Raw genomic sequence first — 19,116 nt, 5'->3', positions numbered from 1 at the left:
TTCTCAGTCTGACGTATCAAATGCGACGAGGAAAGAGAGAGAGCGTGTCACGTGTCACGTGGTTTGAGTGTGGACAACAACAGCTGATCAGCTGATCAGCTGACGAGTCGATAAGAGGAGAGTTTAAAAGTGATTTCAGAGAACATGGACTCATAACTCTGCCGGTGTACGTCGGCACGCTAACGGGAGCGTTTGTAGTTTTTGTAGTTTTTTTTGTAGTTTTTGTAGTTTTCTGTCTCGTAGCGTTAAAAAATGAGTATTAATGCAGATGTATACAACGCGTGCGACTCCAGGGACCCCGACAGAGACGAAACGACACCTTTACTAACAAATGTAAGTACCACGACACAGCAAAGCGTCTTTCACTGAGATCCAGCTGCTTACCTGCGCAGGTAAACCAAGCTGAGTGACGTCAAAATGATGGGAAATCACAGACGTCACGTGCTGCTTCCCTCTTTGCTTTCTGCCTCTGTCAGCGTTTAAAACAGAAAGTCCACCTTAAAACAGGAACAACACAGTGTCAGAGGGTGTATAAGTGTTTATTTTTATGTCTTATGTCGGTAAAAGTCACTTCCACATGTCAGTGTTCGTTTAAAGGTGAAGACATGTCCATGATTAGGACCACTCAGCACATAAAAAGAGTTGTATAACATGTCCTGTAGCTCTGGAGAGCCTGCATACTAACTTTACTTCACACTTATAAGGATGTTTAGTCTAAAGATCACCATCAGCCCTAAAATCTAAACTTATTTATTTGTGCTGGCTCCTTCTAGAGTTGATAAAAGTGTTTTTAAAAATTCTCTTCTAAATTCATAATCCTGGCTTCTGGACCTTGATGATATGTATCACATTGTTGGTCAGTGTTGAGTTGTTCAACAGTTGAAGTGGACATTAACCAGCGTAGTTTTTAGTGCTGGTCCATTAACATGACACCAGTGATTGAACAGATACTTACAACACAACCACAAATAACACCCAAAACAACACTTTTTCTCACACGTATATCTCATACGTGCAGCTCTCACATATCGTTATCGAGGTGTTAAAGAATTTCTGTCCTAACTTGTTACTTTAATCGTCTTCTTAAATATTAAAAATGTCTCTTTGGGAGCTGTCAGTTGTCTCTGGAGAAGCTTAAACATCTGACTGTGAGGGACACTGACACGTCGTCTGTGTCTATGATGTTGAACAAAGGAGTTAAGAGTTTAGATAAACAGGCTGTTTTTAAGTATGGATTCTCAAATCAAGCACAAGACATAAAATAGTTAAGAAAGCAGAAGAGATGAGCTGTGGGTTTACCACACCGTGACAGCGAACATGACTCAGCTGCTTATAAATACATCTGAGCGAGTGCATTTGTTTGTTATTTATTTTCAAAGTCACATTCTTCATATTTTCTCAGCATTAAGTTTAATTATCAGTTTATTTTCATCTGGTATCGTAGATGACTTCCTGTCTTTCAGTACTGTAACTCAGGGTAAATCAAATTCAGCAGCCTGCAGGTCAATCCAAGCTTGTTGTGACACTGACACCAGAGTTGCCACTCGTTCTCTTCAGGATATCCCCTATTAGAGAGGTCAAGCAGTTTGGGCAGCTCCCCTTATCCTGAGCTCAGGCAGCTGTCCCACAGCCAACAGCTCAAATCCCACCCCATACATTCCCATTTCCATTGCCTGATCCTGCATGCCACTGCAGTGTTGCTTCATGACATCCATCATCGCGGCCAGCCAGTTGTTCTTAATACTGTCAGGAGCAATTCTCTCAAAGCTCTTAGAAAAATAATCAGATTTCTCCTGCTCCCTTGTCTTCACACTCATTGTTTACCTCTTTATCTTCTATCTAAATGTTATCTCTGCTGTGTGTGTGTGTGTGTGTGTGTGTGTGTGTGTGTGTGTGTGTGTGTGCAGGGATCAGTGCCGAGCAGGGCTAAAGGAGCTTCCTTTGCCTCCTGTGTCTTTAACCTGATGAACGCCATCATGGGAAGCGGTATACTGGGTCTAGCTTACGCTATGGCGAACACTGGAATAGTTGGTTTTTGGTAAGAATGCTCTGATTGCATCTTTTATCACAGTGCTGTTTCATTATCTAACAGCTGTTAAGATATGTGAACTAATCTCTGCAACGTTTGTCTCCAGCATCCTGTTGATAATCGTGTCCAGCCTGGCAGCGTACTCTATACATCTCCTTCTGAAGCTATGTGATCAAACAGGTGAGAGATTAACCTCTGTGTACTTAATCATTCATCAAGGTCTCGTCACATTTTTTCTTGAAATTCCCCTGTTTGTCACTCATAATTAGATAATTGATTGGCTTAATGTGTCTGTGACTTTATTTACTTCCTAGTTGTGATTGAATGAGTCAATCTTTAAAAGATAACGGTGTTGTTGTTGTTGTTTATTACATAACATCCAAATACTGTTAAGAGTTTCCTGAAGATGAAGGACATCCAGTCCTGATTTTTAATTAACTCTGAAAAGAAAAAAACCTCACCAACAACACCGCTTTAAAGGTCCAGTGTGCCTCTATTTTCAGAATAAGGCAGACATGGAAAATAATATTCATAACTATGATTTCACGCATGTATAATCACCTGAAAATATAAATCTTTTAGTTTTTGTTACTTAAAATCCTTTTATATCTACAGTGGGAGCGGGTCCTATTCCATGGAGGCAGCCATGTTTAAAACACCATGTTTCTACAGTAGCCCAGAACAGACAAACTAAATACTGACTCTAGACAGGGCCTTTCAAGTGTTGCTTCTCTTTTCAAGGCAAAGGTGATGTGAGGAGACTGCAATGTATTAATTACACCACTAGATGCAACTAAATCCTACACACTGGACCTTTTTTAAAGCGTTTAATTTCACTGATATCACATGAGTGTTTTGGGGTTATTACAGCATTTTATTTTATTTATTTTATTTTGATTCTTTAACTGTCCGTCTGATGTGTGTGTCTCATAGGTATCAATTCATATGAAGACCTTGGAGGGAAAGCTTTACAGAAACCAGGAAAAGTAAGTGTTGTCTTATGGATTAGTGTGCGTGTTTGCCCTCGCTCATATTTTCAACATGACCAGGAAACGTATTCACACTAACCACTTTTTCAAAAATCCTTTTTCTAGGTCCTGGTTGGAATTACTATTATCATCCAAAATATCGGTGGTAAGTCGGCTGTACAGTTACATACATTGTTTTTGACATTTGTTGGACGTAAAACCGATTTTGTGGTCTCTTAGAAGCACAGTGGTGAAGAGGGTGCAGAGTGCTGGCAGGGTCAGACTATGGCCAGTTTGTTTTGGAGGCAGGTAGTGCCTCCTACTGGTGATCCGTAGCCTCTGTGCTCGGTTTACTCCCTCCTTCCTGTGAGGCTTTTACCCGGACTCCCTGATAACCTTTGATCCTGTAGCCGCTCTCCTCTCTGCCCTCTTCCCCCGAGCCTGAAATCTGACTTCTCGTATAATTGATCACTGATGGTAAACCCACCCAGTGTTGAGTAACCTAATGGGACCCCTCCCTTTATTTCCTCCTCCACCCCTCCCCACCTCTTTCTCTCTCCTACTGCCATCTCCATCCGTCCCTCAGCCACAAACAAGCGCTCCTCAGACAGTGCAGCGCTGAGGTGATAGCTCCTCTGCAGTCATTAGTGGCACGGCTGAGTGGATTATTGCCGTGCCCTCTGGTATGTTTGTGGTTTTCCCAGCATGGGGCAGTATGTGTGAGAGTGTGAGAGCAAGCAAGCACTCCAGCATGCATCTGTCTACACCCCGGGCCTCTTTTTATAAGAGTGCAATTAGCCTCACTCTGGGTAAACATTCATCTGCACTGCCAAAGCCTGATGGGCCAATTGACCTTAATTACTGACCAGCCCAGGGCTCTCTCACAGACAGACTGCCTCTTCCACTCACTCTTAATAAAATGTGCCTCTGTCTTATGTTGAACATAACTTCTCAATGTTTGCTGACCACACATGTCAAACTTCCAATGAATTTTTATATGAATGCTGATTATTAGAATATGTTTTCTCACCACACGGGCAATAACTCTCCTTTTTTTCTTCACTCAAAGGTTTTTTATTTTTGTTTAGAGATGTAAGTATTCTCTGACCAGGAGATCCCATGAAAATGTTGTTGTGATTACAGTAACCAGCTGCATGAAACTAAACCATTGTGTCATGCCCGCTGTGTGAGCCCCGTCAGGTTTGTGTGGTTGAAAAGATTTTTGTTTTGTTTGAAACACTAAAGCCGCCTCAGAATAAACTCGTATTGACAGATTTTTAGTGCTCATAAACAGCGTTAGTTTTTCACAGAGTGAGTGTCCTTGTTTCTGTGTGGGCTGGAGGCTTATTGGGGGAGTTTTCTTTTATAAACAAAGACAGGATCTGAGGGATTATGGTCGGGGCTTTTTTAACGGCGAGTGCAAGACCTGCCCCCTGAGGCAATGAGCTATCCCAGCTAACTCTGGCTCTGCCTCGCTTTACAAACTTAAACCCCTTAACATTCCCTCCCTTTACGACGCTGCACCACCAGAAAAACGTCCTCTCCACCTGTCTCCACCTTTCCCATTTTCATCCTGATGCTTTTGAGTAGCTGGTATAACCCTCAGGATGTGACCCCAATCCCCTTTTCTGATTGGCTTTCCGTGAAAGGATGTTGGAGCCCGTCGGAGGCTGATAATATCCTGTTTCCTTGTGAGGTGGGAGCGGTGGGAGAAATACCTGGATTAGCGTCAGAGATCATTATTGTTAGCATTCCTCCTCCTTGCCCCCCCCCCCCTCCCCTCACACGTCTTCATCTCGGCTGCTACTCCTGGTCTCCAGCAGTTGGAAGATCTGCATAATGTCTGCTCCTCTGCACCGAGGGCTTTGCTAGTGATCCCCTTGAGCTGCTTGCCCCACCCATCTGCATTAACTCAGAGCCGCAGCACCCCCTCCACCCTGCCTTTCCATTTCCTCGCTCTGGAAAACTCACACCATCCCCACACAGCGATTTAGGATCGCTCATGACAACATCCAGTCATCTGCTGTGTTTATGATTTAGTAGTTTGGTATGATTGTGTGCTTTTTGTTTGCTTATATGATTTACTTTTCCCCCCCCCACTCTTCCCATAGCCATGTCATCCTATTTGTTCATCTTGAAGTCGGAGCTTCCTGCAGCCATCAGCAGCTTCTTGAGTCCAGACAGCACAGGGTGGGTGCTCCATCTCTCTCTCTCTGTCTCTCTCCAATGAGGAAATTTGGTTCAAAATCTGTCACAGCTGCGGATAAAACCGAGCTATTCTTTTAGATTAGCTGCACTGAGATAAAGAATGAGTCATTCCAGTTCCCATGATGTTATATATTATACCTTTGGCCCTCAAATAAGTCAATTTTGACACTTGTGCACCACAAAGCTACACAAACTGGGGCAATGAGAAACGTATGAATAATGCGGTTGAAGAAGATCTCTCACCAAACCACAGTACACAGCTAATACTTTGTCTGTGAGCTTGCGCTCTGTGTTGCATAGCCCAGAAGGAGGAAATGTATTTATGATCGAGGGCCATTCGTCATCCGTCATCAGCAGCCCGTGTCTTTCATTGGCCTACGTGGACGAGCCTGCAGCTCCTTCGCCCTCGCAGAGAAGTCCCAGGCCAAGAATGTAACTTCTATCACTTTATTATTGGCCACACTGGTTTAAGCAAGAGTTGTAGCTGCTCTCAGCCCAATCCGTCAACATCTGAATCTTCCACACACAGCTGCTTTGTATTAGTGCTCTCCTTTCACCCCCAAATCTCTTGCACATGTTCCCCCGGAATCAGACTGATACAAGGGGATATCAGTTTTGCCATTCTAATTACAACTCGCTGCTGAGGGAAACAAAACATTTCTGTTAATGAGTGGCTTCGGGATGTTAACAGACACACACAAGATTCCATCAAAGCCCCAAAATAAACGAGTTGTTTCATATTAAAACGCCTTTCTGTTTTTCTGCCTCATTTATCATGATGTGACAGAGCGAGAGTCGTGCTCAGTCTTTCAATCTTTGTCTGTGTTAATGGACTGCGTGTCCGTGTTTAAGTTCAGTAACAAGGCAGCAAGACGTGGACAGCTGTGGATTTGTGCTGCGTTGGCCAGATTTATGCTGATCTTCAACACTATGAGCAGATTGACTCATTGGCAGTCAAACTCTAACCTTAACTGAGCTGAGCTATCCTGCATCTTGTTATAGCGTGAAATGTTCCACATTTCATGGGTTGTCTAGGTATCCTGCGCCTTTACAGTAAGCCTCAAGCCGAATCCTAATGGTGGTGGAGATTTTCTTTTTGTGTGTCTGTAAAAGTGGAGAAGGGGGTTAGCTAAGCTGCGGTCGAGTGCTTCAGCTAAACTTAGGTTAGAGTAGAAGTGATTGGACATGAGAGAGTCGAGGGTCAGAGCAGAGGTCTCCCTGACATCCAGTCACAGGGCAGAAACGGTGTAGACGCACAGACAAATCCATCAGCGCCTATGGTAACGCCACAGCTGTGAAACTGCCAAACAGGGGTCAGTGGGTGTTGATGTGGTCAGAGCAGGTGCTGCTGACTGTGGGAGCCCCATAAAGAGTGGTGGAGCCAGTACCTCATGACCCCACGTTGCAGTCCAACATACAGCAGCGCCAGGCAGCACCCTTCCCACCCCGACCCTGACCCCAGCGGAGCCGGCATGCCTTCCACATGTGTCACCTCCAACACTGCCCCTCCTCCTCCTCCTCCTCCTCCTCCTCCTCCTCCTGCTGCAGCTCCCCAATCCCATATAAACCACAAAGGCTATCCCTCAGCAAAGGAAAATATTATTCCCCCCTCTCCAAAACCCGGCAAGTGAAATGTGGTCTCGAATGACAGAGCGACACAACGTTTGCATGTGAATTACATAATTGTTATGGTTTGCAAGAGCTAAAGCCCTTAATTCGTACCACATGATGAATCTGTCGCTCTGTATTTGAGCACGAAATGGAGACAAATTTCCAGAGTCGGTCCACTTTTTTAAGACATTGAAGATTAATTTCTGCTATCCATGACATCCAATGCAGAACCAGGGAGATGATGACAAGGACAAAGTGATTCATCGTTTGGCATTTTTTAATAATTCATGTTCACTTGTTTTCCAGAAATGCCTGGTATGAAGATGGCAGGTTGCTTCTGATCCTAGTCACTCTCTGTATTGTTCTACCTCTCTCCATGTTGCCTAAAATCGGTAAGTAGGTGGATCAAGTCTCGATTTGCTGCCCTGACTGAGTGATTGTCAAGTTTCTCATCAGATCTGTGTCGATCCCTCGCAGGTTTTCTGGGCTACACAAGTAGCGTCGCCTTTTTCTTCATGCTGTATTTTGCAGTTGTGGTGAGTTTTAATAAAATCTTTTTTTTGTTTTTGTTTTGAATGTTCCTGCTGTTGACATATTGTGTTGTCTCCTCTTCAGATTGTGGTCAAAAAATGGTCCATCCCCTGTCCGCTGCCTCACAACGTGACCACATTTTCGGGTGCCTTCCAGGTAACAACAACAACAACAAGCCCAATTTCCTTCTACGTGCACACAAACACACATGCATGAGATACCACAAGTCTGATGTAGGTAGTCTGGACTAGACGGTCACGGCCGCAGGATTATGAGGAAAACCCCACGAGAGTTTACTGATTTGTGTCGACTGTGCTTGACGAGGACCAGAGGAGGAGCTGCGTATGGTGCCAGTCCTGAGGGGGAGGAAGTCCGGATGACCTTGCATCAGTCTGGAAACGACCTCTGGCCTTTTTGGATTTAAACAAACTGTCGTATAGCGTTCAGACCTGGCGTGGTTTACTCAGGCGGTTGTTTTCCTTTTGGCCAACTGGAATCCAGCTCCGTGTTTCTCCCATTTTTGCGGCAGCACTGCAATAGTCACCACCCCACCACCCCCAGAAATAACACGGCTCCCTCTTTCTCTTTGTTTCTCCAGATATCAAATTCCTCTGACTCAGAATGTACGCCCAAACTCTTTGTCATCTCCAGTAAGGTATGTGTACGAATCCAGCCTTTTGTTACTCTCCCTCTCTGCTGCTGCACATGCAGGACCTTTTGAGGTGACAAGTCACACTCCATGCATGCAGAGTTACACAAAGCACATGTTTGGTCCACTTGATCTTTGCATCGTTGCCCTCTTGCAACCCACATGGTGATTACTACACCTTGACCCACGTACCCGCTCACTCCTGTGTAACAGTGTAAGCTGATAATTTGTTAATGACAGCCACACTCTGACTCTGTGTGTTGCAGAGCGCCTACGCCATCCCCACCATGGCCTTCTCCTTCCTGTGCCACACGGCTATCCTGCCAATCTACTGTGAACTGGACCGGTGAGCGCTGCAGCCTCTCTCTACTCTTACTTATTATTTCACCAGCTATGTAAACATCATGTCCTTGTGTCTTTTCAGGCCGACTAAGACCCGTATGCAGAATGTTACAAATGTCAGCATTGGCCTCAGCTTCCTGGTTTACCTCATCTCCGCTGTGTTTGGCTACCTCACATTTTATTGTAAGCCTGCAGTGACACACTTTACTGAAGCTAGCTCGTCCTGTCACATCTGTTGTAACCCTTTACTCTATTCTCATCTCCCGCTCATAGCTCATGTGGACTCTGAGCTGCTGCTTGGCTACGGCACGTATTTGCCCCGGGACATCATGGTGATGACGGTTCGACTGGCTATCATGCTCTCTGTGTTGCTGACTGTGCCTCTTATTAACTTCCCTGTGAGTACACTGAACATTCTGTTAACACAAGCACCAAAGTACCAAACAGTTTCATCATCTGTCCGTTTTAATGGTTGTTATTGTTAAGTTTATTAGTTATTAATGTGTGGATTTGATTTTAAATTAATGTCCGACATTTGCTCGATTCCTGTTTTGCGACATGGTCTTCCCTCTAATCAAAACACCGCTCCACTCCCTTTCTATCTCCTTCCAGACATTTGGTGAGGATTGTTAACACAGTACATCTTCTCTGAGTGTGTTTGGCTACACTGAGCCTTGTTTGTGTGTGTGTGTGTGTGTGTGTGTGTGTGTGCGCTGCAGGCCCGTAAAGCTGCGATCCTGCTGCTGTGTGGAGGACGGCCCTTCTCCTGGCTCATTCACATCATTTCAACTCTGACAATCCTGGGAGTGGTGCTGCTGCTGGCCATCTTTGTGCCTGATATCAGCAATGTGTTTGGAATAGTGGGTATGTGACATTTGTTTTCTTTACAACATCAGAAAAATCAGACAGATTCAGTGAACTCTTTTAAATCAGTGAAATCTTTTAAAGGTGCTATATAAATAAAGTTATTATTATTACTACTTCTATTACTACTAAATGTGATCTTTGTAATAATTTAGCTTAACTGTGACCTTTGGATATCATCATGCAGCAGACGTAAAAAGTAAAAAGAGATCTCGGCCTCGTTGTCAGTCATTGCACGGTTATTGATCGTGGATGGCTAAAATCACAGTGTCTGCTCATACATAATTAATCAGTGCAGTCGGGCTCAAACTGTTCATGAAGCTGCTCCCATTATCAGACATACAGTATGTCGTCTGTGCAAAAGTGACTTTTCTGTTTCTTTTCCAGGATCGACGACGTCCAGCTGCCTGTTGTTTGTTTTCCCCGGGATTTTCTACCTCAAGATCAGCAACCAACCACTCAGATCCTTCGACTCCATCGGGGTAATTACACAAATTTATGAAATACTTTTAAATGTCCTTTTGAGCTAATGATACTAACTGTTGTTGTTTATGCTTATTTGTGTCTCTAGGCTGGATTCCTGGTGGTGTTTGGTTTGTGTGTGGGACTCGTCAGCTTCGTTGTCATTATCCTCACATGGGTGCAGGGCTCCTAACCCTCTCTTGCAACAAAACACGGGATAATTGTACCAAAGAAAGTGAAAAAAAAACAAAGATGCTGATCAGCATCACCTCGGGAAGATTATTCATGGTGAACACTAGACTCAAAGAATGCAAAGACTTTCACTCGTACACGCTGGAGCCTATCCCAGGTGGTTTAGGCGGGGTAACAAACAACCATTCACGCACATTCACACCTACGGCCAATTTAGAGTCACCAATTATTCACTAAGTGCATGTCTTTGCACTGCGGGAGGAAGCTGGAGAGAACCCACACAGACACTAGGAGAACATGCCACACAGAAAGGCCTGAGTCGAGGTTCAAACCAGGAACCTTCTTGCTGTGAGGCGACCACCGTGCCGCCCTCAAATTGAGTTCAATCTTTTGTTTTTTTTTTCAAATGTTACTGTAACGAAAGACAGATGAGGTTTACCGTCTCAAAACAATTCAAGAAAGCATCAAGCAAGTTGTGTATTTAGTTGATTTTATGTACATTTATTTCTTTTATAAGTCTTTATTTTGTTCTGTGTGAATGATCATGCACCTTATATAAATCTACTAGTTGTCTGAACTGTAAAATGTGTCAGGCACTGCTTCCTAAAATTATAGCACATGAGTTTTAATTCCCCGATTTTTGACCAAATATTTTTATTCACTTTATTGTTTTTAGATTTTTCTTTAGGCTTGTCTTTTTGATTTTCCACACCATGTACAGTCCAAACCTCAGGGGTTACTTGAATTTTTTAGCGTTTGGATCAATGTAAAATAATATTAATGTTCAAATTACTGGCATTTAATTAAAAGGGAAATTGTTTACATACTGAGATGTCAGTTTGTTCATTAAACCACTAACATGTCTGCTATCAGTGTTGTGAAAAGCTCATCAGTCTAACATGTCACAGTCATGGCGGTGTGTTTGATTGGCAGGCGCAGTATTGATGCTGAGCCCTGCTCCTCTGTGTTGTGCTGTGGATTCAGCCTGTAGCTAATGAAAGCCATATGCTCGGTACGTTTCTAATCATGATGCTGTTTAGATTGTCTTCATGCTGCCTCTGGAAACCTACAGGCACCCGACTGCTGCTTTTAATCGAAGGAATTAGGCATAGCCTGGCCCCACCGGCCCTGCAGAGAGCAGCGGCTGCCCGCTCTTCACGCCCCCTCAAGGGAGGTTCCCCAGTGCAGGAAATTTCTCTGCCCTCCATCCTCTGCACTGAAGGACACTCCTATGAAACCACAACTACTATCAGCATTGAATGTACAGTATATCTGCAGAAGTATCATCAGAAAAATGTCTAAAATATCAAACTTGAAAGCACTTGTTCTGCAGAAGAATAGCAAAGATACGTTTAAGTTTAACTAAATAAAGCTGAGAGAGGAGAGGAAATGACTCTACTCTCACTAGTTAAAATAGTTGGCTAATTAAATAAACAGTAAAAATAGTTAGCTAATGAACTCTAAAAATATCTAGCTAAAACTAGGCTTATACAAAACTGTTAAAATACTAAAAATGGCTAATGGGTAAACAGTTAGTTTAAAATGCTTACGGCACATATGTAAAACATGACCTGTATTAATTTTTATTAGTGCATTATAATTTATCCGGTTATGTTTTTCAATGTAAATCTGAAAAGTAAGTGCTGTCAGATAAATTGATGTTGCTTTGAGCACAAAGCAAAACAGTAGTGGAGTAGAAACATACTGTAGCATAAAGTGGAAACAAGTGAAGTGCAGTCCCTCTCTGATTTAACATCATCACCATCATCATCTGTCTGTCACCATATTTGACAGACAGTCATGAATTAAAACAGCTCTGGCTCCAATATGTGGGTTCCTATGGGAATCACTGAGGTAAACCAATTTGCAACACAAGATTACCACCTAGTGTCAGATTGTGTTCACAGCAGTCTCTCCTCGTTTCATTGGCATTCCTCTCTTGGTTTATGAAAACCTAACTAGGAAGAGATAACCAGATGCTCTAGTTTTCTTCCAGCTTTATCATGTGTTAACGTTAACACAGACCAGAGCTGTTTTTATGGAGGTCTGACTGGGGCATGTGTCCTCAGCCTGGGGTGGGAGTGTTTTTGTTTAGTTAAACTCACTTGCACTCTGGGCCCATGTCCAGCAGTATGACAACACCATCTCCCATGGTTAAAAGATGAAATAAGGCGGAGGAACGATGGTGGGCTGAAATTAATGCTCTGTTGGCAGCCTCTGCTCTCGTATTGTTTTTAGAGGTGTTGGCTGTGTTCTTTGAAAATTGTTTTCTGTGGTTGGAGATCAGAATTGTGGGGTAACAGCTGGGTCTGATCCCATTGTCTCTACTCTGACCCTTGACACATTTTGGCATCTTATTGTTTGATTGCACTGCCTTCATGGAATAGTTTGGGATAGATGATCCCAAACTATTCAAACCAGGAGCTGTAATACATATGCTGGTCCAACATACACTGTGTCTGACGAAAAGGGCTTTCAAACGGGGCATTTTCTGGACTTTTGTGTATTCAGGATATATACAATACTTATACTTCATTTATTCAAGTTTGCATTAATGTGTGTGTGTATATATATATATACATTAATGCAAACGTGAATAAATGAAGTATAAGTATTGTATTAATAAGACATTATTTGTATCTGAAAGGGCTAGTGGGTGTACGTCTGACAAAAATGAAGATCCACTGGATTAGATCATCTGCAGCTAAATGGTTGAGTTTGACTTTGTGGTGAGGTAATTGCAGCCCTCTACAAATTAGTATTGGCAGAAAGCAGAGCCAATGCAGGATTTGACTTCCTCTTCCTGTTTGCGTTTCAACAACCAACATCAGATGCTTTCGTAGGTAGAGGACGTCAGACTGCAGCCGAGCTGAAACATGCACATCTGTTTTCTGTTTACCCGCATAATCTTGTTCAACAGGCATTCCTGGCTTGAAAGGTGCTTCAAGGGTCTTTTCACATAAGCCTTTTAATGCTGGTTGGCATGATGAGTGGTTTTACTTTTTAGTCATGGTGGCGGACTGCAACTCAGCAAATGCCATCGATACGCCAGTGTCATCACTGATGTAGTGCTCTCCATTTGATTTTTTTTTTTGTCTTCCAGTCTCTTCGTTCCCTCCGTCTTCTATCACTCCCTGCTGCTTTTCTGCTTTTAATCAATTTCCATGCTCTATCAGAAAACATGCACTTTGTGTCACAGTAAGAGCATTCCTCGCTCTGAGGACTCTTTTGAGACGACAGATGTTCTGGCCATAGTTGAATTTTCTCTTTTTTAACACTCAAATTTCTTCATGCTTCTTTGTGATATTGATTAAAGGCCCAACATGGAAACACTATAAACTTCCTATGAGGACACTATCAGCTAACAAAGCATGACACAAATGTTTGTAAGAGGAAAGAAGGAGCATTATCACGTACAGTGACAGACTGTCTTTATTTTCAGTGGTCCATATGTGTGTCATGTCCATATGTGTGTCATGTGTCATCAAATCATGTTTCTTGATGTTGTCATCTGCTATGATGCTAAAGTATAATACTGTTAATTTAACAGTTAAGGTTGGCGTTTTATTTCATATTTTACTGTATAAATACAAGTTTCTTCCATCAAAAGAAATGGTGTTTTACAGTAAACACCTCAACCTTTATTTATTTATCTGAATAGTATTTTAAATGACAGACTGTTAATTGTACAGTAAAACACTAATAATTAACTTTTAAAAATTTAATAGCAAAACCTTAATATGGTATTTTCATGTCAATAATATGGCAAAACTGTGTTTTTTACAGTAAAACTCTGTCATATTTCATGGTAAAAGCTTTATTTATTCAGCAACTTACGGAAATGTATATAGAACAAAGACAGTTTAAAATTGTACAATAAAACAATGTAAAAATCAACAGTACTAATATCCTTTTACTGTAATATTAGAAAAAAGGCCATATTTCATGGCAAAACCTTTATTTACATGGCATTTTAATGGAATTTATACACAATAAAGTAGTATTTTTTGGTATTCATGTGGTATTTTCATGTTAATTGCATGGCAGTTTCTTTTGATGATACAAACTTGTAAAATATGAAAAAAAATGCCAACTCTGCCCCAAAATACTGAAAACTCCAGTGGTAAACTATTGTGTGCAGCAAACACGCTGCTGTCTTGAATAGAGACCCTTGAAACAGCTTTTCTGGGGAAGAATTGTCTGACACACTCATCATCTGTCAGTCCACATTTAGCACCAACACAATAGAGGCAACACAATGACATAAAATAGACTTGACTCCAAGACTTGACTCAAGATTGCTGTCATTATAGCCACCAAGACATTAGCCTTGGAGAGAGAAGATTGTATATTGTCAGCACAGAAATCAAGGTTGAGAGTGAAATAACTTGGTTTACGAGGTGTTGCAGGGCTTAGTTATTTTGGCAGATGATGAGCAGGGGTTGAAGGATGGGGAGGCTACTCGTGGAGGCCCAGTGGTCAGCAGCGCAGTAGGAGGTTCACTCTGTATTTTTGGGGTGAGCTTGTCTCTGCGATCCCATCAGCCTTGGGCTGAGCTCTTAATGTGGCCCTGACGCCTTGCTGGCGCAGGGGCCATGCTGCCTCACATCTGGAGCCAATTACCCTGGAGGGGCTGTGACAGAAACCCCCCCACCACCCATCCACCAACCCCACCACCACCCTCTACGCACTGCTGCACTGTCCAACACAGCTTCGACCACTCTCACAGTTACAATCCTCCACTTTTCATAACAGCACTCTTTATTTTTGTCCTTGTTTCCTCTTATTCACTTTGCCGTGAGCAGCCTGCACCAATCTGCACAGAGCAGCTCGAAAACAGAAACAACATCAAAAACACAGAAGGTCCAATGTGGAGCCAGTGTTTGTGTTGTCCCTTTTGGGTTGCTGTAGAAACATAGTGTTTCAACATGGATGTTGGCTGTTGAATGTTACACACTGGACCTTTAACTATGCAGAATATTTACATATTTAGAAGCATGACAGGTTAACAACAACCAAACACTCTTCTGAAACGTTCCTGGTAGAGTTTGAAGTCATGTGAGCCCTTGTATGTGGAGCAAACTTCAAACCTTCTGCACTTTTAGGGTGATTTATTGTCAGAAATGAGATCTAATATGCATGAATATGTTTCCTGTGATAAATAAACACCGTATAAAATGAATCAATATCCATAAAATTAGCCTTTTTATCTGCAGGTCGAAATACATGACCATCTACGCCACATTTGTTACAGTATCCCTGACGGGCAAAGGGAGGCGTAGACCATGTTTCACAACTACGTTGGAGAATAAGTAGAAAAAGAAGAAAACAGACCATTCAAATTATATCAAGACCTAAAGTTATGCATAATTAATAGCATGGGCACAACAGATAGATGTCATTACAGATGGTCTGTTTGAGCACCTAAGCGTCATTCGGCCCACCAAAGGTAGGACTACTAACATGGTGACGGCCAGCGCCACAGATTTTGAGCTTCAAATGGCTCTTCAGAAATGTAACAGTGACGTCCATTCTTTATACTGTCAGTGTTTGCATACTGTCCTCTCTCTCTTCCCACATTTTCTCATAAAGCCTTTAAAATGGTAAAATAGTGAGAAAATACTGTTTTAAAAAGAGTATGATCAACTTAACACACAGACACACACAAACTCATTTGGCCTTTTTAAAACATGGTGGTGGAATTTCTGCAGAATCGTAAGTCATGTTTTCCTGTGGTAGAGCACCGGCAGTAAACACCACTTGTGAATAAAGCACATTTAGTACCAAATCAACGTTTACAGGCGTGATTTATGGAGTGCCTCTGCTTCCACACAGGAGAGCCCCAGGGATGTGTGTGTGTGTGTGTGTGTGTGTGTGTGTGTGTGTGTTTGCATGTGTGGCTCTGTTTTTCTATACAGCCTCACCTGAGGAGAGGTTGGGGTCTTGTACGATGGGGGTTAGTTCTGTGGAGGCGTGGTAGGGGTGTATACTGGTCCCGCAGGATTTCTCTCACCGGGGTCAAAAGTGTTGGGAATGGGTTTCACCATATCTGGGCCATTCTCTCCTTTCCCCACTGCCCTGTTTGGCACCAATGCTATGGTCCATTAGCTGCAGCTATAGGGTGTACCTGGGCAGGGAGCCAGAGGATTGAGTTGTCCTGGGTTACACGGACATAAATTGGAGTGCAGACTGTGAAGTGAATGTGGAAACTCTACAGGTGGCTGAAATTAAGTCGTATACAGAGAATCAGCCTGAAATATGGGAGGCTTTTGGTAGCTGGCTGTGTGTGCAATAAATATTTGGCATATTGAGGAGATACATCAGAAGTATTGTGTGTATTCATGCCTGTGTGCGTGTCTACGGCCTGCACGTGTCTATGTGTGTACATGTACACATGTAGCCCACAAGTATGTGTTCTCAGTTAGGTGTCTAGAGTCATGTGAAGTTGCAGACTTCTCCCATGGGTGCATAATTCAAGATTTGGCCATGACAACCTCTTACACAGAGAAAGTTAGAGTGGAATGAGGAGGAAGGGATGCAGGGCAAAGAGCCACAGAGATGGCGACCGCAGGTAGAACAAAGAAACAAAACAAATCATCCTGCGCCGTAAAAATGCCAGATCTGGCTCCGGGGTAAAACAAGGGAGAGAGGAGGAAACATGTACATATTTTTTAAAGCTGCTTCATCATAAGAGAGGCAACCGGTGAGGGAGAGGAGGGTGGAAACCAGGAATTTAGCAGTCTTATCCTGCCCTCTGGTGGACAGTTTGAAGCTTATTAATGTATCTTTATACTCAAATTGAGCCTCTGTGAGCAACACTATTCACAAGACCTCTCCCATATTATACAGGCATAGAAATACCATTAAAATACCTTGAATTCAAAGTGTTTTTGGTCAAGGTGCATACATTTTAAGTGCAAAATATTTCACCATAATTCATCATGTCAAAAAATTTCCAGCATTTGCCGCGGATATGTGTGAGTGTATTATTTACACTCCTGCACCGAGGCAATCCACTATCTGCCTGCTTCATCATTACGACCTTCTCTGCTCAGTAAGGTCACGTCTGAGACGTTGTTTACAAGACAGTCTGTATCCCAGGGATGTGTAAGATCTGGGACCATGGCTCTTTATTTATAACAGCTGGAGCAGAGAGATGTGGAGCGCTGACATTTGGCAGAGTGGGGTCAGAGGTCAAGTCTAACACCAATAAAGTAGAGACTTTGATCGTGGCATTTATGGATGGAGCAGGCACAGCACCCTCACAGAGAGAGAAAGGGAGAGGGAGAATGGCATTTAAAGAAGAAAACAGAGTTCCGGGGAAGAAAAAAGGAAAATAATCAATTTATAATGTCTATCTTTTACTATCACCTCAAGATTTTCCATCAGCAGCCAGATTTTATTTCACTACATTTACTTTTTGCAATTAATGAATGACCAACAGTCCCCACATATTCAAACGAAGGCTGGAACTAAATGATGTTCAGTGTTTGTGTTTGACGAATGACTTAAATGGTAGATTTTCTGACTCATATCAAGGTTTTTTTTCCCAGATTCGTGACTCATGTAGCCCACACATTTGGACTTCCCCAATGAGAAACATGTTGAGGCTAAATTTGAACCACAAAAAACTGACACAACGAATCCAAATCCTCACACTGTCACTCACTGTTTAACCATTTGTTTTGGCATTTGTCTTTTTTGAGTCCCCCTAAACAATATGAATCATTAAATCACTGGCGTATATGCCTTTAAAGTTAATTTACCCTTTAATTTCCAACAGGATGAAAATCTCAACTGTCAACTGTTGTTGAACACTGTTATTATGACAGAGCTGCCCCATTAGGGTGCTGACAGATACATGGCTGTACATGATAGTAAAAACAAGAACCACCCATAAGAGTAAGAGTAAGAGTAAGAGTAAGAGTATATACATATATATTTGCAGATTACAAATCATCAATCACTACCAGGTTGTGAAAACCTCTTTGGTAAAATAACAATTATGATGGTGATAATTAATAAATGCTTATACTTTTGTACTTTCTGATAAACCATCATATATATCACACACACTATACATATGTGTGTGTTTGTTTATGACACTGTCACACACTGTCACTCACTGTTTAACCATTTGTTTTGGACAGACCGTGGTGGGACTGGTGTTAGTGTTGGGAAGTTCGAGTCTTTTTACTGACTCAGATCACTGACTCTCGGACGGTAAATTGAACTAATCTTTTCGTCAAGTCATTTCGTTCATTTTAACTAGTGCGTCACTGTAGCCCTCTTGTGGGAGGAGCACAGTTCTCAGACACTGAAGGCAACATGGTTTGCTTCAGTTAACAAAGTATAATACACAAATGCCACAAGCAATTCAAACCATGTGAAAACCAAGGAGGTGCAAAGACACACCACAGTAAAGTGACTTGTGTCATGTATCCTCTCTGCCATTGTTGTTTAAGACACAGCACAACAGTGCCAAACCAAAGACAGATCCGTATGAACAAACCGCTGTGCTGTCATCACTGCTCATCACACTGTCATGTGGCTGAGCTGCCTGTCATGTGACAAATGAACGAGAGACTCAAACTTGAGGACACGTCATTGAGTCGTGAACTAATCATTTCTGTTTCCTGTTCTGACTGAGCTTACGCAGCTGCCACATGGCGAGGAAACTTACTGCGTGAAAATGAACGCATCACTCACTGAGACACTGAGAATACTCATTACTCCAGAGTCATATAAAAGATTAGTTCAAAGTGAATGATTCGTTCACGAATGACACACCACCACTAGCTGGTGGGATTTGAAATATTGATGGACCTTCTCTCTGGGGCTAATATAATATAATTAATTAATTAGTCAGCATTATAACGTGAAAGTTATCAGTTCCTTCAATGCAGTATATTGATTTTAGTATATTGTAGCAACATACACTGATTCAATAGTTCTAATAGTTTCTTCTTCTTTTTTTTTTACACATGCTTTTGATTCATTCTGTCAAAATAGGACATATGTGATGTTGAAACTGAAAAGATTTAAGTCACTATGACAGTATCATTTTAAGTAGTTGTTACATAATATGTGCAAAAGTTCATATTAGTCAAAAGTATATCAGTTTAGTAAACTCAAAACAAGAAAAAAGTGACTTGCACTCAACATGTTCAAGTTAGTTTAACTTCTAAGTAAGCGCTACTCATTCCAATTAATTAATTTCAGCATTTAGGTTTACAGTATACTGTATCTCTTCATATGTA

At 42.1% G+C, this 19,116-nt stretch overlaps 1 protein-coding gene across 2 annotated transcripts; it reads left to right on the top strand.

Annotated features, from left to right (window-relative positions):
* The first annotated feature begins 6 nt into the window (after nt 1-6).
* On the top strand, nt 7-10,682 carry slc38a6 (solute carrier family 38 member 6). 2 transcript variants are annotated; one of them, XM_019277102.2, is made up of 16 exons: nt 7-333; nt 1,908-2,038; nt 2,136-2,209; nt 2,963-3,015; nt 3,124-3,163; nt 5,109-5,187; nt 7,123-7,208; nt 7,294-7,352; nt 7,432-7,503; nt 7,946-8,002; nt 8,263-8,342; nt 8,421-8,521; nt 8,612-8,736; nt 9,058-9,202; nt 9,590-9,684; nt 9,774-10,682. In XM_019277102.2, the coding sequence occupies exons 1-16, from the start codon at nt 253-255 to the stop codon at nt 9,855-9,857; spliced, it is 1,362 nt and encodes a 453-aa protein (XP_019132647.1). In that variant the 5' UTR covers nt 7-252; the 3' UTR covers nt 9,858-10,682. The 2 variants fall into 2 exon arrangements, with proteins under 2 accessions (XP_019132647.1, XP_027130960.1); XM_027275159.1 differs by lacking the exons at nt 9,590-9,684; nt 9,774-10,682 and adding an exon at nt 8,951-8,957 and having other exon boundaries at nt 9,058-9,196.
* Nucleotides 10,683-19,116: the final 8,434 nt, after the last annotated feature.

This window comes from Larimichthys crocea, chromosome XXIV, assembly GCF_000972845.2.
Source record: "Larimichthys crocea isolate SSNF chromosome XXIV, L_crocea_2.0, whole genome shotgun sequence".
NCBI classification, from domain to species: Eukaryota; Metazoa; Chordata; class Actinopteri; family Sciaenidae; genus Larimichthys; species Larimichthys crocea.
The sequence above is the reverse complement of the archived record's forward strand: the minus strand, read 5'-3'. Positions and strand labels throughout refer to the sequence as shown.

Excerpts from the sequence above, each read along its gene's own strand:
- slc38a6 (XM_019277102.2), top strand. The coding sequence starts at position 253 with ATGAGTATTAATGCAGATGTATACAACGCGTGCGACTCCAGGGACCCC. Across the intron at positions 3,016-3,123 it reads CTTTACAGAAACCAGGAAAA|GTCCTGGTTGGAATTACTAT; the intron begins GTAAGTGTTGTC and ends TCCTTTTTCTAG. Across the intron at positions 3,164-5,108 it reads TATCATCCAAAATATCGGTG|CCATGTCATCCTATTTGTTC; the intron begins GTAAGTCGGCTG and ends CTCTTCCCATAG.